General features: G+C 53.8%; 8 protein-coding genes across 8 annotated transcripts; 4 read left to right on the top strand and 4 right to left on the bottom strand.

Annotated features, from left to right (window-relative positions):
* Positions 1-312: 312 nt before the first annotated feature.
* Positions 313-1,681, top strand: HD553DRAFT_305852 (uncharacterized protein). Its single transcript, XM_046179195.1, has 3 exons — positions 313-537; positions 621-722; positions 792-1,681. The coding sequence occupies exons 1-3, from the start codon at positions 518-520 to the stop codon at positions 1,375-1,377; spliced, it is 708 nt and encodes a 235-aa protein (XP_046039375.1). The 5' UTR covers positions 313-517; the 3' UTR covers positions 1,378-1,681.
* HD553DRAFT_164284 (uncharacterized protein) lies at positions 1,585-2,847 on the top strand. Its single transcript, XM_046176847.1, has 2 exons — positions 1,585-1,928; positions 2,001-2,847. The coding sequence occupies exons 1-2, from the start codon at positions 1,792-1,794 to the stop codon at positions 2,584-2,586; spliced, it is 723 nt and encodes a 240-aa protein (XP_046039376.1). The 5' UTR covers positions 1,585-1,791; the 3' UTR covers positions 2,587-2,847.
* A 1,224-nt stretch (positions 2,848-4,071) lies between these two features.
* HD553DRAFT_164406 (uncharacterized protein) lies at positions 4,072-5,158 on the top strand. Its single transcript, XM_046176848.1, has 2 exons — positions 4,072-4,480; positions 4,550-5,158. The coding sequence occupies exons 1-2, from the start codon at positions 4,398-4,400 to the stop codon at positions 5,124-5,126; spliced, it is 660 nt and encodes a 219-aa protein (XP_046039377.1). The 5' UTR covers positions 4,072-4,397; the 3' UTR covers positions 5,127-5,158.
* Positions 5,159-5,161: 3 nt separating this feature from the next.
* Positions 5,162-8,336, bottom strand: HD553DRAFT_348100 (Pkinase-domain-containing protein). Its single transcript, XM_046183347.1, has 8 exons — positions 7,919-8,336; positions 7,473-7,806; positions 7,244-7,375; positions 6,532-7,148; positions 6,370-6,455; positions 6,145-6,307; positions 5,680-6,080; positions 5,162-5,601 (listed from the first exon to the last, which is right to left on the bottom strand). Exons 1-8 carry the CDS (start codon positions 8,187-8,189, stop codon positions 5,254-5,256), a joined length of 2,352 nt encoding a protein of 783 aa, XP_046039378.1. The 5' UTR covers positions 8,190-8,336; the 3' UTR covers positions 5,162-5,253.
* Positions 8,337-8,683: 347 nt separating this feature from the next.
* On the top strand, positions 8,684-10,440 carry HD553DRAFT_322143 (uncharacterized protein; the record flags this gene model as incomplete). Its single annotated transcript, XM_046181270.1, has 5 exons — positions 8,684-8,808; positions 8,913-9,267; positions 9,393-9,605; positions 9,952-10,045; positions 10,160-10,440. The coding sequence occupies 5 exons, from the start codon at positions 8,684-8,686 to the stop codon at positions 10,438-10,440; spliced, it is 1,068 nt and encodes a 355-aa protein (XP_046039379.1).
* A 457-nt stretch (positions 10,441-10,897) lies between these two features.
* On the bottom strand, positions 10,898-11,904 carry HD553DRAFT_322144 (uncharacterized protein; the record flags this gene model as incomplete). Its single annotated transcript, XM_046181271.1, has 3 exons — positions 10,898-11,374; positions 11,446-11,780; positions 11,856-11,904. 3 exons carry the CDS (start codon positions 11,902-11,904, stop codon positions 10,898-10,900), a joined length of 861 nt encoding a protein of 286 aa, XP_046039380.1.
* Positions 11,905-13,073: 1,169 nt separating this feature from the next.
* HD553DRAFT_348102 (uncharacterized protein) lies at positions 13,074-17,159 on the bottom strand. Its single transcript, XM_046183348.1, has 8 exons — positions 15,124-17,159; positions 14,610-15,040; positions 14,387-14,530; positions 14,216-14,319; positions 13,977-14,151; positions 13,765-13,914; positions 13,526-13,694; positions 13,074-13,455 (listed from the first exon to the last, which is right to left on the bottom strand). Exons 1-8 carry the CDS (start codon positions 16,835-16,837, stop codon positions 13,169-13,171), a joined length of 3,174 nt encoding a protein of 1,057 aa, XP_046039381.1. The 5' UTR covers positions 16,838-17,159; the 3' UTR covers positions 13,074-13,168.
* Positions 17,160-17,291: 132 nt separating this feature from the next.
* On the bottom strand, positions 17,292-21,637 carry HD553DRAFT_305863 (leucyl aminopeptidase). Its single transcript, XM_046179196.1, has 11 exons — positions 20,065-21,637; positions 19,856-19,958; positions 18,790-19,760; positions 18,611-18,707; positions 18,494-18,539; positions 18,220-18,431; positions 18,108-18,145; positions 17,946-18,015; positions 17,824-17,841; positions 17,649-17,732; positions 17,292-17,571 (listed from the first exon to the last, which is right to left on the bottom strand). The coding sequence occupies exons 1-11, from the start codon at positions 21,534-21,536 to the stop codon at positions 17,545-17,547; spliced, it is 3,138 nt and encodes a 1,045-aa protein (XP_046039382.1). The 5' UTR covers positions 21,537-21,637; the 3' UTR covers positions 17,292-17,544.
* Positions 21,638-21,853: the final 216 nt, after the last annotated feature.

A 21,853-nucleotide genomic window follows, 5' to 3' on the forward strand; every position in this document is an offset into this window, starting at 1 on the left:
TGTCCGAATTTACGATTGTCGAGACTTCGGCCTGCAAACTCCTGCTTGCTCGAGACGCAACGACCAGCCATGCATGTCTCGCCGTCATGCGTTATGTAGATGGATGAGCCTCACAACTTTGGTCCCCCTAATCCACCTGGAAATGGATGGTCGTCGTTCGTGGTAAATGCCGAGAGCGTAGAATATGCATCAACCGATTCGTCAGAACGCGTTTGATTCTTTAAGTTACGCGTTTGATTCTTTAACATGCGCGTTTGAACCTTTAACTTGATTCTTTATTCTTTAAATTATACCTTTAACTTATACCTTTGACTTGTACATAGTCAATACTGCGGTCCGGAAGCAGAAGGCCGTACCTTAGAGAGTATATATACCTTATCAGCCTGATGCAGTTCCCTCCACTCGCACCGTGATACTGGTGATAGACACCAGCTCAACCTTTACGATCGACCAGATCATTTTATCCAAGCAGGATTATCGATTTTATTCTGCTAGCGATCTAGCAACATCACCGATCATGTCACGAGTCGTCCCGAGGTCAGTCTGTTCGGGATCTGTTACCGGTCGATTAGCTCGTACAAAGCTTACCAGTACAAGGACTCTTTTTTTCCTTTCGGAAGGCATGAAAACATCACCAACGAGCACATTCGTGTGACCTTTTCCGACAGCACTGATGAAGAACCCGTCATTCAAGTCGTTCATCGCGAAGCCTTCATGCTGAGGTGCGTTCACGAGGCCGATACATGCTGTAAAGTGGGACTCGCTGAAAAGCCTTGTCCTGGATCTTGCAGCCCGGTACTTCGAGAGAATCTCCCCCCACCTAGTCCGAACATCACGCAACCTACCGAGATAGCCTTGCCGGAAAGTACGCGGGAACATCCTGGTATACGGCTACTGTTGGAGATACTCGATGATCTCGCCGGCCACTTTGATGCAGGCGCCGTGCTCGAAGAATTGCTCCTGGTAACGGAACCAGGAATCATCGAGTCCGCACTGGTCATGGCCGACAAATATGCAGTTACGACACTCTTCAAACAATACTGTCACCTATGGTGCTGTAGATTGGAACGGTCTGAGCTGGATCGTGTACTAGTCGCTCTATGCCTGTGGGACCCTGTCATCGCCAGAAACGTCATGGGGTCCTGTAAAGGCAACGACACCAGTCACCCAGGAACCTGGCCATCGGACTACATCAACTTTATCGGATTTCGGCACTGGCAAACACTCGTCAGGATCGTTGTCGACCACTGTATCTCTCAACCAACAGCGGGGTACCATTGCATCTATTGGCCCTCGGTCGCTGAACACTTTCCATGGGACCAACCAGAATATTGGTCAGAAGGTCCGAATCGCCGCGACGTCTTGTACGGCCCTTAGTCTGGACGAGAGAGAAGCTTTGGATGTACCTTTATACCAACGAGACCAGCACGGCCTCATAGTTGTCGCCTTGAGATAGACGTGCGGGCCTGGCCTTATGTTATGCTATGGACGCTGAGGAGAGAGGGAGAGCTGTATCCCGTTCTCATCTACTAGTACATAGGCCATAGGAGCAGTACTTAGTCCAGTAACTACGAGGATGCTTCTTCGGTCTCACCCGAAGCGACGAACGAGAACTTTCGAGCGGTAGTCCGCTCAACCTATAGTACTATAGTACACTACATTATTATTAGTACTTTGGTGATTGAACATACCGATTGAGAGGACCATTGTTCAAAGTACGTAAGTACATCATTTTCTGAAGCAAGTCCGCTCAAACTACCGGCTGAGCGTTCGTGCAAACCGTTGCTAAGAATGACATTCGATTACGATCGTCATCTGTGGGACCCGGGTTATGAGGTCAGCAACAAACACATACGTGTGACTCTGTCGGATGAGGGCAAAAAGAAGCAGGTCGTTTTTCATGTGTTTCGAGATGCATTCATGCTCAGGTGAGATCACCCACTGGATTGTCGTGCTCGCCATAAAGACACGTGCTGATTTCTCTCAACCTAATGTTCCAGTCCGGTACTTCGTGAAAACCTTCCAACGTCAAGTGACGGGCCTACCAGAGTCACTCTGTATGAGTATGAGGATGACTTCCGTGCGATGTCGCTACTTCTATCCGGACTGGAGGACCTGGCTCAGGCAGATAAGAAGGACGATTTTGGCGAAAATAGGCCCGAACTGGATCAACTCGAAGATTCGGATAACAGCGACCTAATGAGGGCGCTAGTTCTAGCCGACAAGTACGAAGTGACCAGGCTCTTCAAAACTTTCTGTCTGGTGTCATGTCTTCGCTCCAGTCAGCTGTCGGGACATGTTGTGAGCCGGGCACTCTGTATGTGGGATCCTGTCATAGCCAAGATCGTAATGCTGGCTGCGACGGACCTCTCCACCGACCACCCTGCGCTTTGGGACGGAATGTCAGTGGAATCTTTCGGCTGGCGCCACTGGCGGACCCTGGTCAGCATCGTTCACAATCACCCCGATGTCATGACGGCGAAAGAAGACGGAGCCATCGATTGGCCTGCGGTGGCAGAGCACTTTCCCTGGAAGGATAAGAAATACTGGGAACTAGGTCCGGCTATGCACGATGTAGTCTACTGATACATGGTTGCATTGCTCGACTATGCACTCGCTGCTCGAAAACCATGGTTCTGCCGGAGACAGGAGGAAGCGGGAAAGCGGTCTCTTCTCGGTGGGTGGCAATAAGAAGCAAAACTCTTCAGCATTGAAAGCTCGTGGGCACGGAGCACAGGCTGTCGTGGGGGTCTCGAAAGCATAACATATTGGTTTTACATTCGTCTGTGGAGTCGGAAGTCTACGGCACAAAAGCTACATTTCCCTGCCGAGCCGACTGGGCCCTGAAAATGACCCTCTTTTGCCCTTACCCTGACCTCTGTATACCGCATCGCACTTGCTCGCCAGAACATCTTTGCAAGGATCTCGTTGTCGAGCTTCTTGAGAGGGCGGGACGATTCAGGTCGCCCATCTTGGATAGCCTAGTCAGCTCACTGGTCCGTATCGAGATGTCAAGAACGCGGAAAGATTGCGCAAGTCTCGTCGGGACTCCAACAGGTCTTCGACCTGAAGAGATAATGATAGCCACATCGAGGCCGTCCCCGGCCAATGGGTCGTATGCCTCATGACGCATCCAGTTGTATCCTATTCGGCCGGGCGAGGCCATCAAACAGCGAGGCAAGGAAGCTGATCACATCGAGGAGATGTTTCAGGTCAGCAAAGAGTCCGAGTACACGCCCTGAGTACTCGTACTTGGCCGTGTGGTCTCGTAATTCTCCTTTCAATCGCCGTTGTAGATTCACCATCATCGGTCCAAGACCATTGTTGCGCCATTCGTCGTGCGTTAAAATCCGGTTTCAATTCCGCCTCATCGATGATGCTTTGACCATCGCCACTTGCGCCAAGGTCTTTGCAGCTACTTCGAGTGCCGCCGGCTCTCCCTCCCTAGCTCGCTTGACTGCCGTCCCGCTGCAGCCAGAGCTCTCATGCAAATGTTCTGATATATCGACGAGAATCAAAGAAAATGAAAGAAGCGGACGGAAAAGCTCAGCGATTGGTCTGGAAATGCGAACAAGATGCCTGTCACGAATCTTGTGGCGGCATACATCTGCGAACAAATCAGTGAGGTTGAAGCTATCGGCTTTGAATCATCCGTCGCGCTGATCGATGTCACCAGGCAGAACGGCTCCACACATAGTGATTCCAGGCCGGGCCTACATCGCCTGAGTCAGTGACAAGTCCCATTTGCAGGATTCGTTTGGTAGCGTCGGTATGACCCAAGTACGCGTTGGTTTCAAAGCTCGCGCTCGCTAAGCCTCCTCCTGCTCAAAGCAGTCCGGTAGGCGCACGGGGCGTAACGACAAGAGCTTGAAGGCAGAATGGAGTTCCCATGATAGCGCTTGAGGCGACTCTTGAGTGAACGGCCAAGAAGGTAAATTCCGCTAGTGAACCTGGCTTGCCCGAAGCGTCAGAGCGGTCTCGCCGGCCAGTTGGACTCGACGGATAATGGAAGGACTGGTGTCGATTCGACTGGGAGCAGAAGGCTGAGACTTCGACACGTTACTTTGCCCCGAACCCCGTCTGAGCTGAATCAGACGGACCTGCTTTGGATTTGCCTCCTTAGGACTGTCATCTTGCGGATCCAGGATATCGCCGTGTGATCCGATTTCAGCGACGGCCCGATCTGGAAGGTCCAATCAGCCGTCTGTAGTTTTCGATGACGACGCCCGGCCCGATTTGCGACTATATAATAAACAGCAGCGTCCCATCAAACGTCTCAGTCTTGCTTCTTCCAACTTCGTCTTATACTCCACTCTACTCCCGTAGACTGATTCTAGTCGTACGTTCAAGACTCCTGCACAAACTCGATCAACGTTCCCGGTGTCACCTCGATAGCAATGGCGACCGATGACTCGAAAATCCTAGTCAAATTCGATGATGGTGAACTAAAGCACTATGCGCGTGAAACTTTGATGTTGAGGCAAGTCCCGACGCATTGTTTGCGCATTCGGCCACAGTTACTGATGCTGTTTGTGTTAGTACTTCATAGTCCACGGTGCCTTGTCAGGATGTTGAAATCCCCTTCGAAGGTCTATTTGGACGATAACCATTGCCGCGAATATCTGGAACCCGTACTTGACACTCTCGAGGCTTCACTCTCGCCTCGAATGGACATGCTTCCGAGCGCTGGACTCTCGACCGAAGAATTGAAGCGGATAAGCAACGCCGCTCAAGATTACGGCGTGCTCAAATACTGGCAAACCTGTGTGCGTGCCGCGTTGTATGCCACCCGGCCGCGTCTTCCTCTCCACCGGGAGTTACAGATTGGATTGGCCATCGAGGATCCCACAATCATTGTCCAGGCTACGTGGGAGGTTTCTAGTGATGATCTCTTTCGCATGAAGAGTTCGGAAATCGAAACCATTGGTCTTGAGATTTGGAACCGGTTGCGGGAGGTGGTTGAGGGGTTAGGTCTGGACAGCTACACTACTGCTGTCGGTCCCAAGCTGCAGGAATGGATTGACAAGGGGAAAGAAGCCAACCTGGATTCCGGAAAGAGTGTGTTGGAAACGCTGTTCAAAGACGGGTCTTCGACCAGACGACACAATTCATACAGTCGATATTAGTTCCGCCCTATCGCCCAGTCCTCAGGCCGAAAGACGTTTCCTTTGGAGCTCGATTCCATTTGTATACAACGTTTCATGAATCTCGTACATCATACATACAACCCGATTCCTCCCTCTCTTCAAAAGACTATGCAGACGCCAACTCGACGATCAAGCGGCATGCGACTTCCAAGAACAAGAATGGGCTGCAGACCTCTTTGATCTTGCCTTCGATCGTCTCGCTGACCCCGCCCACACCGGCGTTCATGTTGCTGTTGATTTCCCGCCTGACGGGAGACGTGGCGGCGCCGATCCCCTCCGCGCTCGATCTCCGGCTCTCGAGCGATTCGGCGACGGTATAGTCGGTCGCGTTCGAGGAGCGTCGGTACAACGAATAGTCGTCCGGATCGTTGTTGCTGCGGTAATATCCGACGTTCCGAAAGTCGACCAGGTAATTGCTTCCATCTACGCGGTAAAGTTGAAGGTCCATACGGATCTGACGAAAGGCATGCGGACAGGCTTTCAGCGAAGACGTTCTACGCTATACCAAGCATACCCGACCCGGGCGACTCACGACGACGTTGTCGATCTTGCACCTTGTCTCGACAAAGAACAATGACTGATTCTGCTTTTCCTCGTTGGTCTTTTCCTTTTGCCTCTGCTCGCGCGTCATCCCGGGCGGCGTCTCCCTGATTGGTCTTCCGTCCTGGTCCCACGGTCCGTCAAAGCACTGTTTCCGCTTCCACTGCATGCCCAGCACTTGTAGCGTATTGTAGATCTCGTGCATGACCTCGATAGGTGGAGATCGAGATCGGATCCCGAAATGCCATTTCCCCTTGCTCGACTTGGTCGCACGACCGGATATACGTTGTGCAGCGACTGCCTGGTGGGCGGCCCTGACGGCGTCTTCTTGCGAGGTCAATGATTGGGATTGCAAGTGAGGTACGTCGTAAGGTGGGAACGGCTCGCCGTTTTCTATCAATTCCCCGGATTGATGATCAGTCTGACGATTATATTTGATGCTGCAACCCGCACTCACCATCGAATTTGCCATGCAGACTGCTATCCAAGATCTGAAAGTTCGAATCCGGGATATCCTCCATCTCCATGTCCTCCTCTTCGTCCCACGACTCGTCCTCGTTTGAGCCCTTGGGCGTCGCTCGATTCTTGATCGATGTGGATCGGTTGACGCCTTGCTGGAGCTGCGAATACGCCGGCTTGTAAGCGCCCGCAAGTGCCTCAGACCAGGACACTACGGACTCACGCTCTCCAGACCGGCATTCCAGGGTGGTGGTGATGATGCCAAGAAACTCTCCATCACATGTTCATTATCGTGACGCATATCCGTGGCTACCATCAAGTGGCTCGCCATCAGCTTCGAAACCCTTCACTCTCTTTGTGAATCGATTCGCCCGTGCCAACTCACTATCCTGCAACATGCGCTTATGATCCCTGACCAACTGATAAGCCACCTTGATCTGGTTATCCCCTTCCCTCTTCAAAGCGTCCCAGATGCTATTCCTATCGAACCCGGCCATCTTTTCACACAACTCGTCCACGATCCTCGGCTCGACCACTCCGAGGTCGGGGACGTAGACCAGGCCTTGATTCTGGGTATCCGCATCCGCTTTGGACACCTGGTCGTCCGGAGCAGAGGTGGTCCCATCGACCGTACTGGCAACTCCGCTTCCTCCCTGACCCAACAAGCCCGAGGCGTCTTCCCCCTGCCCCCCACCCTGTCCGGGCCGTTCCAACCCGGGCGTCTGCGGTAGAGGTTGCAGGTACTGCGGCAGATCCCTCTGGAACCAAGCCGACTGTCTTATCCCCGCCGTCGTGATCCTCTTGACCGGATCGACGACGAGCATGCTCTTCAACAACGCCCTGGCGTCTTCCGAGAGGTGGGAGGGGAGGTGATAGATCCCGCCGTTGATCTTCTGAAAGAGCTTGGGGATGTACTCGTCGTCAAAGGGAAGGCGGCCGCAGAGCATGACGTAAAGGATGACGCCACATGACCAGATGTCGATCTCTGGACCTGCGTAGAGTCTTTGGTGCAGTGCGGAGCCGACGTATCGTTCGTATCAGCATCTAGCCAGTGACATGGTAGCTGCATCTCATTCCCCAACCGGCTTCAGACTCACTTCCCGCTGATGACCTCTGGCGCCGCGTAATTCGGACTCCCACAGCTCGTCTTCAGGAAGTCCCCATCGGTCATGATATTGCTCAGTCCGAAATCACCGATCTTGACGTTGAGGTAGTCGTCCAGTAAGAGGCTGCCGAGGTCGAGGTCGAAGCGCAAAAGATTAGCTTTCTTTTAGAGATCTCTTATCTCGAGGAAGAAAATAGAGGAAAGGGAAACCGTGAACTCACTTTTCCGGCTTCAGATCCCTATGGACGATCTTGTGCCGATGACAATACTCAATGGCACAGATGATCTGCTGGAAAAACCTCCTTGCCTCATGTTCCTCCATCCGTCCCTTGTTCACTATATACTCGAACAACTCTTGCCCGGCATATTCTATCACCATGATAATGTCCGTGGACGTGGTGATGACCTCGTAAAGCTTGATGATGTGAGGATGTCGTAGGACTTTGAGGTATTGGATTTCACGTTTTACGCGGGAGGTCATGTCCATGTGTTGGATCTTGCGGCGGTTGATGATCTTCATGGCGACCTTGTGGCCCGTCATCGAGTGCGTGGCCACTGTGTCATCAAATCGGCAATCGATATGAAGTCGGCGTTTATGGCAGGATAAGTAGACGATTTCAGCGACTTTCCACGTCAGATAATAGTCAAATGAACGCTCATGACTCACGTTTAACCTTGCCGAAACTCCCTACACCCAACGTCGCGCCCAACTCGTACTGCCCGATCCTAATCGTCTTTGCCGGCGGCCTATGATCCCCCGACCCTCTCCTCGGTGGTGGTCCACTCGTACCTCCATTCGCACTTCTACCTTGTCCTTGCTGTTCATGATGGCTCGACGAGCCTTGTCCTTGACCTGCGGGAAGGGAAGGGGGTGGGCGGGTCGGATGGACCGGGATGGGGCGGGGTCTAGGAGGAGCTGGTCTGGTAGCGTCGGGCATGATATCTCGTCGATGTCTGTTTACTGGCAGAAGGGAGTGTGGGTGATCGAGGTGATCAAGGTGGTCAAAGGTAGATGGTTTGGTTGATGACTGATAGCATGCAGGCTAGGCGAGGTCGGTCGACGGAGGTGAGCGTGATAGCTAGCTTGCTAGGGATGGATTACGTACGCACCACACGCTATCTCGCGCGTTAACTTGGGTGGCTACATGACTTGTGTCCAAGGTACGCAGTCATCAGTCGTGTACTAGTTATCTTTATGCAAGGGTTGGACATTATCGCAGTGAGGTCACGGCCGAGCGTAATGAATTGCTGATTGCAAAAAACCATCCTACTAGTTCAGAATCCTTTACTGGTGTTCTGGCAATTTCTCCAAAGCCCGCAAGGGTTAATCAAGCGATTCATTTCTTATTCATCTTTTTGTCTCTTGTCATCTCTGATCTCTCATTCACCTCTTCTTCTTTTTGCACCTGGACCACTGCTAAAGCTGACGACAATGTGGTACATCATCAGCTGGGCCGTTTGGGTGCTCAAGCATGCTCTTGACCAGACCTTCGCTCCAGCTCCCAGATTCAACGTCGATGACGACATCCCGGACCTGACAGGCAAGGTCGTCCTCGTGTAAGTCGACTTCGGTCATCGTCACGTCCCGGTCATCACCGTCTGCATCCCGTTCCCACCTCCCATTAACGACAATGATACTCTGTGCGATCTGTCGATAACAGCACCGGCGGGAACACCGGGATAGGCTACGAACTATGTCTGACTTCCCTCAGAAAAGGCGCCAAGGTGTACATGGCCTGTCGGTCGGAAGAGAAAGCTCGGGAAGCTATCCATAGGCTTCGAGAGACGCTCTCTTTCACCTCCGATATCAATATCACCTACCTTCCGCTAGATCTCTCATCCCTCAGCTCCATCCATGCCTCCGCCGCCCATTTCCTGGAAAAGGAAGAGAGGCTGGACGTATTGTTCTGTAATGCTGGGGTGATGATACCCGACAGGCGGGAAGTCACGAAAGAGGGGTACGATATGCAGTTCGGGGTGAACGTTTTGGGGCATCATGTGTTGGTCGGGTTGTTGGTGAGTAGCGTTCGTCCTGGGAAGAATAGGGAAGAATAACTCGTCTGCCTGACTCGCTTTGTTGAAATACTACTGACAATCTTCCACTTGCTTGATATCGCACAAACCTCCTCCCGGCTGCGCAGAAACCGGCTCTTACTAAAACCAACACCTCAGAGTCGAACGACAAGAACCGAATCATCTTCCTCTCCTCGATCGGGCACACCCTTTTCCCACCTTGGTACACCCAGGCGTTCGTACCCAGTTTGACGGTCCCCGGTCCTGCTAGGGACGGTTCCGGATTGTGGTGGGCAACAGGGGGGATCGGGTTGTGGGGGTTGTATGGGCATAGCAAGATGGTGAGTGTTGCGGGTTGTGCAGAGTCAGGGGTAGGGAGTTGGAGTTGCAGAGGAGAGGCTTTGCGTTCGAGGTTGAAGTCGGGGAGAGTAGTTGAGGATGAAAACGGTTGTGGTTTTGGGTCCTCGTCGCATTCGAAATCAAGGTCGTGCCATAACGTAACATCCTTGAATCCTAAACTCTTCTCTTCTCAGCCTACTTCCTCGTCCCCGCCTCTCCGACTTGGGTTTCTATGCATTTGCTATGCCTGTGTATGACGAATCCGAAGTGCTGACGCCTGTTCCCCCCTCGGGCCATCTCTTCTTTACTTCGCACCGTATCATCGATCTGGATGTTGGGATTGTGTAGGGCAACATTCTATCGGCCAAATGGTTCCAAAAGGAACTAGGCGATTCGGTCGTCGTTACCGCTTGTCATCCCGGGTTAATCTCTACCGAGCTATGTAAGCGCATCTTCCATCTTTCTAGATCTCGCCCAAGCTCCGCTTCTGAGTTTCAAGTCGATGCGAGCACTGACACCGTGACCATGAACTGATTCGGTGCTTCGCCCTCGACAGACCGTACGACCCCCTCCTTCCTGACCCTCTTCACATCTCCCGTTTCCAAACCACCTTCTTACGGCGCCCTCACCCCGCTCTACCTCGGGTTCTCCCCTGAGACGTCTACCAGCGCTAGCGGTGGACGATACTACGTCCCCTGGGCTAGGGAGGTTCCGGGCAGTCTGGACGTCCGTGCGAGAGGGGAGGAAGGGATGAGACAGGCCGAGGTGCTCGATCGGTGGGTGCGAGAATGTGTCAGAAAGTTGCAGACAGAGAGTGGGGACCGGAGTGCCTTGTAATTGGACAGTAGCAGAGTGAAGTATTACCAGGCTTCTTGGAAATGGACCAAGCGAGCTAGCGCAAGAGAATCGTCTTCGGTGTTTGCTCGCCCTTATCGAGCTCTAACTTCCAGTCGTCTCCAATGTGGAGAGTCCGCTACAGTATGGCTAAATGGAACGGATCCCTGCATTACAAGAGACTTGAGCCAATAGACTACCAGGGCGACACAAGGGTGTGACGCCACGCTATCTAGCACCACGCGATACACGAGGAGTCTGTGGGCTTCTCGTCCGTGCGGTGGACAATCTTCATGCGTGTAGGTAGATTGACCATTCGATACTCCCCTTTGTTGTGATCCCAGAGCCTCATCCTGCCTGTACCGTCGCTAGTATTCCCTTCGGCTTCCCTTATAGCATAGAATCCCTTGAGGTATCCAGTCTTCTCGTCCGTTTCATCGGGAAGAATCGCAATCATGGGCTAAAAGGGACCGGATTCTTGTGAGCACAACCGGATAGCTTTTGAACTTGTATAAGCGGAATATCTCACAGATCGCCAACTTTTATACAGAAAACTGTTCACGAGGGTGTTATTCGCCTCGAAACCTCCGTCAATCTGGCAATCACGTCCAGTCAGAGCTGACAAGAATTTCACCGCATGTTCTTCCCCTCTCCCCCAAGGGTTATCCTGCGGGTTGCTGGCTGCATCATCCTTGATGTCACACTTCAGATAAGCGCGGTTGAGAAACCAAGGCCAGGTTGCGGCAAGCTTTGCGGCTACTTGTGCACGAGCTGAATGAACAAGGTTCCTCAAGTCGTCACCTTTCTGGGTCATGCCGTTGATGCTGTCATTCTTTCTCTCGGGTTGGATGGACAGCATATCTTTCCCAGGGAGACACCAGGGGAAACCACCGTTTGTTACATTCCTGAAATTGCTTTCAATCCTACCTGCATCAGTCTGACTCAGTGGGGATATACTCAGCTCTTCAATATCATCAAGGCTTGGCAGATCTCGTGAGTTTTTCTTACGTTGGCCCAAGCAGCCATAACTGCTAAACGCGCTTGAAGAAGGGGACTGCTCTCCTTCTTGCCCGATGGACCTCCAATGATCAGTGACTCCCTCACATCATCCATTTCCACTGTCGATCTCGGTTGACGCCGTGAAGTATCGTCATACCGATGATACATCGAAGCAGTGCTGTCATTCAAGGGGTCGCTCGGGCGCCAAAGAGCCACTCCATCCTGTTCCTGTTGACACCAATTCCAGGCTTCGTTGTCGTAACTTTCATCTCTTGCACCGAGGGGTACAGTATGAGTAACGAGGTCGGCTTCTGTCCTCTTGCCAATTTTCGCTCCACGAATGGCTAGAGAGATTAGAGCGTGACTTTAGCGCTATGTCATCGGTCTTGATGTCCAGAAGGACCAAGAGACTTACTTACCTGGGGTAAGCAGTGACATAAAGATCCAAGCAAGAGTTTTGGTATGCATGTTGAGGTCGTTCGATATACGAGAAGAGGGATGGACGAGTACCGACCATTCATGAAGACGTTGCCAGGGTCATGAATGAAGACTTGATCGGACGGACCCGCACATATACTTCAAGGTTGCCGCGACGATGAAACATGTTTTGACATCGATATTCTTGAAACTAGTAGGGTGAGCTAGGGGCGGCAAAGGATCGACCATGTAAAGGATGTTTATGTTTGTTTGATGAGTACCTCCACCCTGACACAGGCAGATAGGGATATGGGTCGCGAAGCGCGACCTGGAAATATGGTATGATAGGGCCATCCCAACACCTAATTTCAAGTGACCTCTGACCTCTGACCTACGATGTTCGGATTGGCCTCATGGCGAGTCATTTTTGGGATCATGTAGCCAATTCAAGACATGACATTCGCCCGACAAACCCAGACTAATACTACAGTGAATGTTGAACGCGTTGAAACTACTTGTCTCTCTCACCCGCAAAGAGCAGTTCCACCTCGAACCCTTGTTCTTTGGGCAACCTGTGCAAAAGGAGACCTTGAACCGGTTTGGCTTTCCTCTCAACCCATTTGGGCCGCTGGAGCTCTTCGATGTGATCCCCTTTGTCCTCCTCCTCGATCGCCGCGAGCCCATCCCACATCCATTCTTCGCCATCTTCGTTGCGGGTCAGCACATCCGTAGTAGCCCAAGTCCCGCCGTTTCGGGTGCATTTGGAGACGAGTTTCATCACGCGCGACTCGTGGTTGGCTTGCAAGACAAGATGTTCCGGCAACGCCTGGCAGAACGATAATCGGTAAGTAAGCATGCAGCCGAGTCAACTGCAAGATGAACCTACAGGTAGATCGTCGACTCTCTCGATGATCTCGTAGCAAAGGCGGCTCGTGCTGGAAACCTGCTTGTCGACGCCGAAAACAGGGTTTACCAGCCTGGCAGAGCAAGTCCTGCAGTGATCGAGATTGGGGCGAGTCACTGACATGATCATGATGTATACTATATGATTTGTTCAATCTGACGGTGGTGGCGAGATCTCTTCTACAGGCGTGGAGGTGGTCTCGCTTTATAATTGAGCTGAACACGTCCGCGGCGGACATCGGGTCAGTCCCTTCCTTTCACGCTCGAAGCGCGGCTCGCAAGCTGGGTTTCAGACGCAAAGTCGCACGTTCGTAATGCACCACTCTGAACACTTTCAATTGTCGGGTACAACGAGTTTGTGATGGGCCATCTCGGCCGCTACAGGTAACACAGTCTCTAGATAATCGAGTCATTATACGTCCATTTGCATACTCTCTGCAAGCATCGCCTCGGCTTCGTCCTCTGTCTTGCCCTTCTTCGAGGCATTGCCTTGCACTGATGATGATCCTGATCGCTTCTTCTTGTTGCTCCCGCCCGTCATGCTCTTGCCTCTTGCCCGTTCCTTGTTGGCACTTCGAAGCTCCTTTGCTGTCTCTTTGACCGCGTCCAATTCCAGATTCTCTTTCTCGTCTGCCATCTTGACAGCCAGCTTTCCTTGGAACGATGCTCGCTTGGCATAAAAATCGCGCTCCTCTTGACCTGCACAGGTGGAGTTTAGTATATCAGCTGACTGCTCAGGCTGCCCGGAATATATTGTGCAATCACATACCTTCCACTCTCTCCCACTCGATCTCGCTGTCGCCGACGATCAGATGGAGGTTTCGCAAACGCTCTACTACCTCGTCCCCAATGGCTTCAGGAGCGGCAAAATAACCGACCGTCGACCTTCTCGGCAGATACAAGAACGAATGCTCGATCTCAGCGTTGACTAGATCTTCCTGTTTAGGCCGAAAGATGTCAGACGTCTCAGCCAGAGTTCAAGTCTCGAACGTAGCGATAATGACCAACCTTGAGCAATTTCCAATCGCCCGTCTCGCCGGCGCCCGTGAACTTGAGCAGGGCACGGTCGGGATAGACAAGTTCGTTCTTGTTCATGACGGTCCCAGTCTTTCTGCTCACGGCCACCCGGTGCTTGTTGAACAGGATATACAGCGTGGTCTATCGAGAGACAGCGCCGGCTCAGCAGGGTGTAGCGTCATAGCAGACATGGGGATACTCACGGTCCGTTTCCCCGCGGCGTTCTCTTCTTCCTCTTCCCGCTTCCGCTTCTTGTTGCCCAACTTTAAGAGGCTCTTGTCGATCGCAAAGAGGGAATCCGGTTCGATCTGTTCGATGGGGACCACGTTGGAATGACGCAGCGCTTTGAGCTGGATACGCGACTCCAAGTACGTTTCCCTGAACATGGCCGATGCCTTTTGTCAGTTGGGTCGACCATTATGCAGCCACACTCGCGACCTACTTGAACATGGCGACGATCTCGGTCCCGTTGAAGAGCGGCTTGGGATTCGTCCGCAAAAACAGGTCCGCACCTTCCACCGTCCTAAACTCGCAAAACACAGACCCCTACCCAAGGTGCATGCGATATCAGCTTCGTGTCCGTTATACTCACTCGTTCTGCTTATTGACGCACTCTGAAATCACCTCGACCCTTTCCACCGAAAGGATCCCGGCCTCGTCGGAACCTAACGACGGTGATAGGTGCAAACTGCTCGAACCACTCTTCGATCGCATCCTGCGTCGTTGTCGTCGATGGGTCCAGGATCCCGAACCCTTCCTGTTCAATTCGACAATCAAAGCCTTTCAGCTGTTGGAGCTCAAAAGAGCAATGTGACAAGGGACGGAATGCGACTTACAGCGTAGACGGTTCGGTCCCAGGCCGTATCAGCCTTCATCATGACTTCTTTCCTCCTCACCCTTTCCCCCTTCCCGTCGACGACCAATTCGGCATCTCTTCCTCTGCCCAAGAAGGCCGGACCGACCTTTTTCTCCCGCTTTGCTGTTTCTTCTACCTGGCCGCCGTTGGCCGACGCACCCCCATTCGCGGCTCCGTCTTGAGAAGTCGAAGCTGTAGGTACAGGGACGTCTTCCTGCCCATCTTCTCTCGAGTCGTTGGCGTCCCTCACGCTCTCGGCGACGAAGGCCAAGCCGTACGTATCCGCATACGACCTGATCTTGGGGTACTTGGCGACCGTGCTCAGAGGGATCCATCCCGAGGTGTTTCGAAGCGACAGGGAGAAGAGGAGTTTGTCGTGTGGCAGCGCAGTGGCCGAGAGTAGGGATTCGACTGTGTGAGTTCAACAAGGGCGACATCTCCGTCAGTGACAAAACGGGCTGAGGGAGGAAAGGGAAATGCAGCAAGGCACTCACGTCGATCTACGATCCTGCGTTTGATATCATCAATCTCCTCCCTACTCTTTCCGACCAAAGCATCCGGTAGTTCCTGTCCATCCCCCTGCCCTTCAACCCCTATCTGACCCTTGCCAATCTTGAGCCCGGAAACTGCAGAAGCAGAGGAAGAAATCGTCCGTTTCGCCCGACCTTTGCCGTTCGTCTTTGTCGCCGCCGTCGCGTTCGCTACATCCGTGGAGGATGAAGCGAGAGGGATTTCCGGGATCGCCGTCGGGTCTGCCATGGTTTGATCTATCATCGGATCGAGCGTCGAAGATACAAGTCCGACTTCAGTCTGAGCTGGCGGGTCTGTGGGGTCGAGTCCTGTCGTCGTATCCATAGCCTCGGGAATAGCGGTAGGCAAAACAGCTTCCTCCGCACCTAGATAGTTGGTATCCGTCGGAACCGTCTCCGTACCCTCTGGCGGTACCTGTTCCCCCATCCCCAGCGCCATCGACCCGTCTCCCTCGACCTCTCCTGCTGTTAACGTCGTTCCCGCCGCTGGCTCATGAACGTCCTCCATCCGAACATCCCCAGCACCGCCGTCCTCTTGCGGGTACTCTCCTCCTTGCACCGGAGCTTGACCCGCCTGTTCGGTCCCGTCGATATGCATCTGAAGGTTTAACAACCCTTGTTGTTCAGGATCGAGAACGTGTTGGTGGTCTGCTCCCTGAGTAGGCTGAACTTGAGGAGTGGGTTGCTGCTCGTGTAGCATCGGATCAACACCTTCTTGCTGTTGAACTCCCTGCGAATGGTCCGGTCCCGCCGCGATATCCCCTTCGGCCATTCCTCGTCCCGGTCGCTCATCCTGATTTTGATCTTGTTCCCGAGCCTGATCCTGGACCAAGAACATGTCCTGACTCGGCACCTGTACCTGTGCATCTACCTCCCCAGCCGGCTGCTCGTAAAGCGCTGGATCGTGGGTTTGGACTGCACCGAGGTCGAGCTGAGAGTTCAGGTCGAGCTCGAAGTTCAGGTTGGGGTTGATGTTGAGGTTGAGATCGTGCGGCTCGAGGTGAGCTACATCGATAGTGAGGTTCGGATCGGGGTGTTCATGGGTTTCTTGTTGATGGTGCTGCTCGTGAGCTTGCGCTTGTTGTGGGTTCTGATCCAGCTCTGGCTCGGTCGTCATATACGATTCTACCAACGACATCGGCATCGCCGGCACGCCGGAATCCTCCGGTACGGGGATCTCGTTCTCGTTCTGGTTCCCGTTCTCGTTCTCGGTAGGTATAGCCTCGTCGACCAAGGTCGTGGAACCAGCCGGATCCTCTGCACTCGGAACGCCTTCTTGCGCATGCCCAGTGTCGCCTGCGATTCCCCCAACACCCACACCAACACCACCATCATCGACTCCTCCTCCTAACCCCTCTCCCTCTTCTACCACCCCGCCTTCAGGCGCATCCATAGCGGCCCGAATCAGACCTTCCAGACTGGGGATCGGCTCTTGCTCTTGAACATGCTGATCTTCCTCTTGTAACTCCTCCTCCTCTTGTAATTCGTCTTGCTCGAGTTCGTCCACTTCACCTTCGTCTTGTTCTTCGAGCTCGTCCACCTCTTCCTCTACATTCACATTCATATCTTGCGGGATAGAGGTAGAGGTAGAGGTAGAGGTGGAGGTAGGACCGACGACCAGGTGCGCCTGCTGGTCGAGATCACTGACATTGACGGCCTCTGGGCCGAGGTCCGACATGCTCTATGACTACAACGAGCAAGAGCCGAATCACAAGCCCGGGGGATGTGTGGCGATGGATGGGTAGGCGGGAGGATGGGTTGATGATCACGTCGCGTCCCCGTGTTGTCGATACGACGACGACAGCGCTGTCAGTCAGTCGAACGCGACGACGATGACGATGACGCTGGGATAGGAAGGCCTGCGCCCCAGGGAGACTGTGAATGTGTGTCGAGGCGCTGGGATGTCTCGGTCCGGCTTCGATTCCCGAGTTTCAGCTTGTCGACTTGAAACGTGCGATTAACGTCGAGGATGGGTGGGTGCGCTTTCTGTTGTCTCTGTCGAGATTGAGAATCGAATCGAGGTTGAAGGTTGAGGGGAGGGGATCGAAGTGGTGAAATATAAAAGCGGGGACCGGCTAACGTCACCCAACCGGGCGGATCCGCACAGAGGGGTAGATCACGCGCTTGAGCATCCCAGCCATCCCTTCCCAAAGAGGCAATTTATGCCTGGAAACATCCGCGGTGCACAAAATCACAAGTCCTCAGCCTCTCGAACATCTATCTACCCTTCTCCCATCATATCGTGCAAATCACGCCTCTCTGATAATACCGGCTCAAATGCTATTTCATCAACGATGTTCAATTGTTCATATCTGTCTACTTCTGTTGTTCCATGACTTTCGATTGATCTGTACTTTCTCTCCCTAAAATCCCGCGAATCGATGCTCAAAGGTACTTGTTGTCCTTCAACCACTATAAAACACGATACCAACAATTAGCTCTCCACCCGAGTCTTAAGCTGATTCAAGAATGGTGGTATCGCGACTTACCTGCTCGACGTCGGCCTTGTCCCGGGTCAACCAGTGAGACTGGGCCATGATCGTGTCCCTAACCTGGGCCAACGACAACTTGTACTACAGCGCGTAATCATAACAAAAAACGAGGCGATGAGCTTCCTGGAACGAGAGAAAGAGGATGTAATCTGACTGGGCAGCTGGGGCTTACCTTCGAGTTGTCCTTGTCCTAATTCCCCCAGCAAACGAGAACGCGAGCACGAATGAGACGATCGTGATCGTTAGCACATCGTTTTTTCTATAAAGAAGAGCTGCTTGTGGCTCGGGACTCACCTTGAAGAACTCGTCGACTTCCTTCAAGTCCTTTTCAGTAGTCAAGCTGTTGAAAGCGTAGGTGACCAGACTATAGAGGACACCAAAAACACAAAGAGAGGAAACAGGCGGTTTTAGCACGAGTTCCAGGGGTATCGCTAAGACAATTTGAACAAGACATACCGGTTCATGGCAAAGTTGTCACCGAATCGCTTCATCATCTGCTCGCACCTCATCCGTAATGAGTCAGACCACCCAAACGACACCTCCAAACTCCTTGCCAGCCCGAACTCACCGCCTTGTAGTTGTCCTTGAAGTACTTGGCCACATCCCTCGTGGCCTTGCGGTTCGAGCTCAAGCTGACGAACCCGTACATGACGTCCTGGTCCTTGATGCTCCCGTCGTGCAACATGGTAAAGGTCTTTTTGATCAGCTCGTCCGATTGGGTGGCTCCGAGGGACATGAGGGCGTCGATCTTGGCAGAGGCCGTAGGAGGGGCGTCGTAGACTGTCGAGCGGGATGGGTCTCAGTCCGCGTTCGGAATCGTCAGTAAAGGATACACGACTTACCCGATCGGATCTTCTTCCATTCGGCTTCACCACCGTGTCGGACGGCCTGTGCGGATAGAATAAGCGCCGGTCAGCTAGGGTACGTACATGCTTGTGAGGATGACGGCTGAAACTCACGATGGTGTAGATGCATCGCTGGAGATCAGGAGGGATGAGCGAGTCGTCGCCGTTCTCGAGGAAGGGCTTGAATCGCCTCTGAATCTCGGCGATCGTCCTATTGAGATTCGATCATACCAGAGAATGTCAGCCACCCTCGAAACGAAGAAGGATCACTTGCCATGCCGGCACAGACTCACTCGGCATCCTCCGATCCGGCGGCGACCGAGACGGCCAAGGTCCTCAACTGCCTGGTATCCGGGTCGTCGTTCTCGCCAAACTCGAAGCCCATCCTGTCCACGATCGGCTTGAACAGCTTGACCCTAAACTTGTCGATGGCCTTTCGGACCTCTTCGGGTTGTTCCCACCAGACCGACTTGAGCTTGCCGAGACCCATGGCGATGACGTCCAGGACGGCGTACTCGGTCTCGCCCCCGAGCTTGGAGACGAGGTTGAGCGAGCCAGAGGTCTTGCCGGATCCGGCTCGGGCGAGGGTGGTCGCGTCCGACACGAGTCCGATCCTGTCCTCGACCGAAAAGATGCTGTCCGGCTTGGCGGCCTCCTCTCCGAGCTTGGCCAGACGTTCGGGCGAGTATGACACTCGGTAGACACCGACGGTCTCGGCGTTCAACTTGAAAGCCGAAGCTCCCTTGAGGTCGAAAGTCTTTGTGCGCTCGCTGAGGATGGCCTGGTGGTCGACCGAGACGTTGCCGTCGACGGCCGTCTTGAGCTCGAGCGGGACGTACCACAGGGTCTTGTTCTCCTCGGGCTTGACGTCGCCCGTGTTCAAGAACCTGTCCTGGGTGACCTTGATGCTCTTGCCACCGTCGACCTCTTCGACGCTGATCACGGGGAACCCGACGTTGAGCACCCACTCGTTCATAATCCTCGTGACGTCCACCCCGGAAGCCTCCGAGATCCCGGCCCAGAGGTCCTTGGTCGAGGCGTTCCCGTACAAGTGCTTCTTCAGGTAGATGGAGACGCCCTTGAGGAACTTGTCTTCCCCGACGACGGCGGCGAGCATTCGCAGGACCGAAGCTCCCTTGGAGTACGAGATCGAATCGAAGATCTGGTTGATCTGGTTGGCATCGGGGCAAGGGACCTCGATCGGGTGGGACGATCGGACCGCGTCGAGCGAGAGGGCGGCCATCAAGTGGGTCGTCAAGAACTCCTGCAGCACGGAACGCAAGCGAGGCAAGCGAGCGACAATGTCAATGTCAACAAAACCAAGGCCGCCAACGACACCACGACGACCACCTGACTCACCCTTCGGACCTTGAATTCGGGGAAGATTCTATCGGGGATGATGACCTCTCCCTGCAAAGTCGCAAACGCCTCGTTCAACCAGAGCACGTCCCACCATTTCGGTCTGTTCAACACGTTCGAGATTGAGGATCGTTATCAGCGCGCCCGTCTCCTCTCCTCCTTTTCCACCTTAAGACCATGACGTCGGTGAGCGACGCGGGGGGACTCACGAGACGATGTTCCCAAACCACATGTGCGCACACTCGTGACTCTGCACATCGATGATCCTCTTCTTGGCCGCCAAACTGCTCTTCTTCTCATCAAACAGGTAAGCCGTCGTCCTCCCCGTGATCAACCCCCAATTCTCCATCGCTCCCGCGTCGAAATCGTGAGCGACCAGCGTGTCCAATTTAGGCAAGGGGTAGGGGACGTCGAAGATCTCTTCGTAGACGGGGAGGGCTAGGCGTTTGACGTCCAGCGCGAATTGGGCTTGGCCGATTAGGTCTGGCGTGGCGTAGATCTTGAGGGGGATGGTCTTGCCCGTAAGCGGGGAGGTGTATTCGGAGGACAACGAAGCGAAGGGTCCGTGTGCGAACGCGACGAGGTAAGAAGAGACGAGGGGCGTCTCTTCGAACTTGGTCACCGTCCATTCTCCTTCCGACTTGGAAAGCCCCTGACCCAGAGTGACACCCGAGCCGAACTCGATGGATCCGTTCCAAGCGGCTTCCTTTTCCACGGGCATGTTGCCCAGACTGACGAGCCCCTTCCTTCCGACCAACCCGATCGAGTAGGTCGCCTTCAACGCAGGCTCGTCCCAAGCCGGGTAAGCCCGCCTAGCCGCCGTAGGCTCGAACTGCGTCAAGGCGTAATAAGTATCCTTGACCTTTTTGCCGTCCTTGTCGTCAGGGTGGGGGAAGGAAGATCGGTAATAACCCATCATGGACCCTCCGAGTACGTCCTTCCAAGCGGCCTTGACTCGGACTTTCCCACCGGCCTTGAGCACGCCCTCGGGGACCCCGAGAGAGAACCTCTCTTGGGCCTTGTCGACCTTGATCTCCCCAGCCTTGACCGACTCCAGGTCGACCTCGACCCCGGTAGGTTCCGACTCCCTGTTAGCCTCCGCAGGGGTTTCTTCGGTCTCTTCATGCCTGACAGCTTTAGGCGGGGAATACTCGATCGCATCCTGTCCCTCGATCTCCAGGGAGATGCTAGTGAGCTGGACAGAAGGGTTCAAGTTGAACTGCACCGAGTTGGTCTTTCCGTTCACTTGCAGGTCGATCGACGCTTCTCCTTCGAAGGTCAACCCCTCGAGGTCGGTCTTGAAGAGCAGGTCGTAGTGCGTAGGAACGACCTCGGTGGGGAGTCGGTAGGCGTCCCTCTGGGTGTTGGGAGGCAGCGAGTTAGGGCCGCCGGTGATGACGCCGGTGTGATTGTCGACTCCGTCCATGGTGAGAGAAGCTGCGTTGTGGTGAGAACAGGTACAACGGTTACGGTATTGCTGTTGTTGTTGTTGGACGAGTCGAGCTGATGTAGCTAGAGCTAGCTTGTTCGACTGGAGTGCTCGGACTGAAGGTCGAGTGACGATCGAGTTGAACTTGAGCGGGGTGGTGGTTCGTGCGATTCGCAATTGCGAGTTGGCAGTAGAAGTTGCGGTTGTACTGAATTGTCTCGTCGATCTGGACGACAAGAACGATCTGAGCATGTGCGTCTTGCGTGTTTGTGCAAGCGAGGGTGTGGAGGATGCGAAGGGTGTGGTCGTTGCGCTCTCTCTTTATGACCGAGAATAGCTTGGGGGCCTTGGGGAATGTTCTCGAGGTCGAGAGGGAGGAATGTGCGATGTGACCCATGTGAAGACGATCGCTCATCACCGAAACGAACGGCCACCAACGACCACGAATACACGTCACGTGAACCACAACGACAGACATCCGCGGTGCACATTCGATTTGATGAGCGTTTCGTCATATAGCGCGCGACGGCAATCCACCACGCGAGCACGGAGGCTGTGTCATCACCATC

The sequence above is a fragment of the Filobasidium floriforme genome, assembly GCF_021052385.1.
Source record: "Filobasidium floriforme strain CBS 6241 chromosome Unknown HD553scaffold_3, whole genome shotgun sequence".
In the NCBI taxonomy this organism is placed as follows: Eukaryota; Fungi; Basidiomycota; class Tremellomycetes; order Filobasidiales; family Filobasidiaceae; genus Filobasidium; species Filobasidium floriforme.

Bases quoted from the DNA above. Each gene is read 5' to 3' on its own strand.
- HD553DRAFT_164284 (XM_046176847.1), top strand. From the start codon at position 1,792: ATGACATTCGATTACGATCGTCATCTGTGGGACCCGGGTTATGAGGTC. The intron at 1,929-2,000 runs GTGAGATCACCC...CTAATGTTCCAG, and splicing joins CGAGATGCATTCATGCTCAG to TCCGGTACTTCGTGAAAACC.
- HD553DRAFT_348102 (XM_046183348.1), bottom strand. From the start codon at position 16,837: ATGTCGGACCTCGGCCCAGAGGCCGTCAATGTCAGTGATCTCGACCAG. The intron at 14,531-14,609 runs GTAAGTCGCATT...CGAATTGAACAG, and splicing joins GGGACCGAACCGTCTACGCT to GAAGGGTTCGGGATCCTGGA. The intron at 13,915-13,976 runs GTGAGTATCCCC...GTCTCTCGATAG, and splicing joins ACGCCGCGGGGAAACGGACC to ACCACGCTGTATATCCTGTT.
- HD553DRAFT_348100 (XM_046183347.1), bottom strand. From the start codon at position 8,189: ATGCCCGACGCTACCAGACCAGCTCCTCCTAGACCCCGCCCCATCCCG. The intron at 7,149-7,243 runs GTGAGTCTGAAG...ACTGCACCAAAG, and splicing joins CCAGAGGTCATCAGCGGGAA to ACTCTACGCAGGTCCAGAGA. The intron at 6,081-6,144 runs GTGAGTGCGGGT...GGGAATTGATAG, and splicing joins TCTGCATGGCAAATTCGATG to AAAACGGCGAGCCGTTCCCA.
- HD553DRAFT_305863 (XM_046179196.1), bottom strand. From the start codon at position 21,536: ATGCTCAGATCGTTCTTGTCGTCCAGATCGACGAGACAATTCAGTACA. The intron at 18,540-18,610 runs GTGAGTTTCAGC...CTATCCGCACAG, and splicing joins AGCGATGCATCTACACCATC to GCCGTCCGACACGGTGGTGA. The intron at 18,016-18,107 runs GTATGTCTTGTT...TGTCCTCTATAG, and splicing joins GACAACTTTGCCATGAACCG to TCTGGTCACCTACGCTTTCA.
- HD553DRAFT_164406 (XM_046176848.1), top strand. From the start codon at position 4,398: ATGGCGACCGATGACTCGAAAATCCTAGTCAAATTCGATGATGGTGAA. The intron at 4,481-4,549 runs GCAAGTCCCGAC...AGTACTTCATAG, and splicing joins CGTGAAACTTTGATGTTGAG to TCCACGGTGCCTTGTCAGGA.
- HD553DRAFT_305852 (XM_046179195.1), top strand. From the start codon at position 518: ATGTCACGAGTCGTCCCGAG. The intron at 538-620 runs GTCAGTCTGTTC...TCCTTTCGGAAG, and splicing joins ATGTCACGAGTCGTCCCGAG to GCATGAAAACATCACCAACG. The intron at 723-791 runs GTGCGTTCACGA...TGGATCTTGCAG, and splicing joins CGCGAAGCCTTCATGCTGAG to CCCGGTACTTCGAGAGAATC.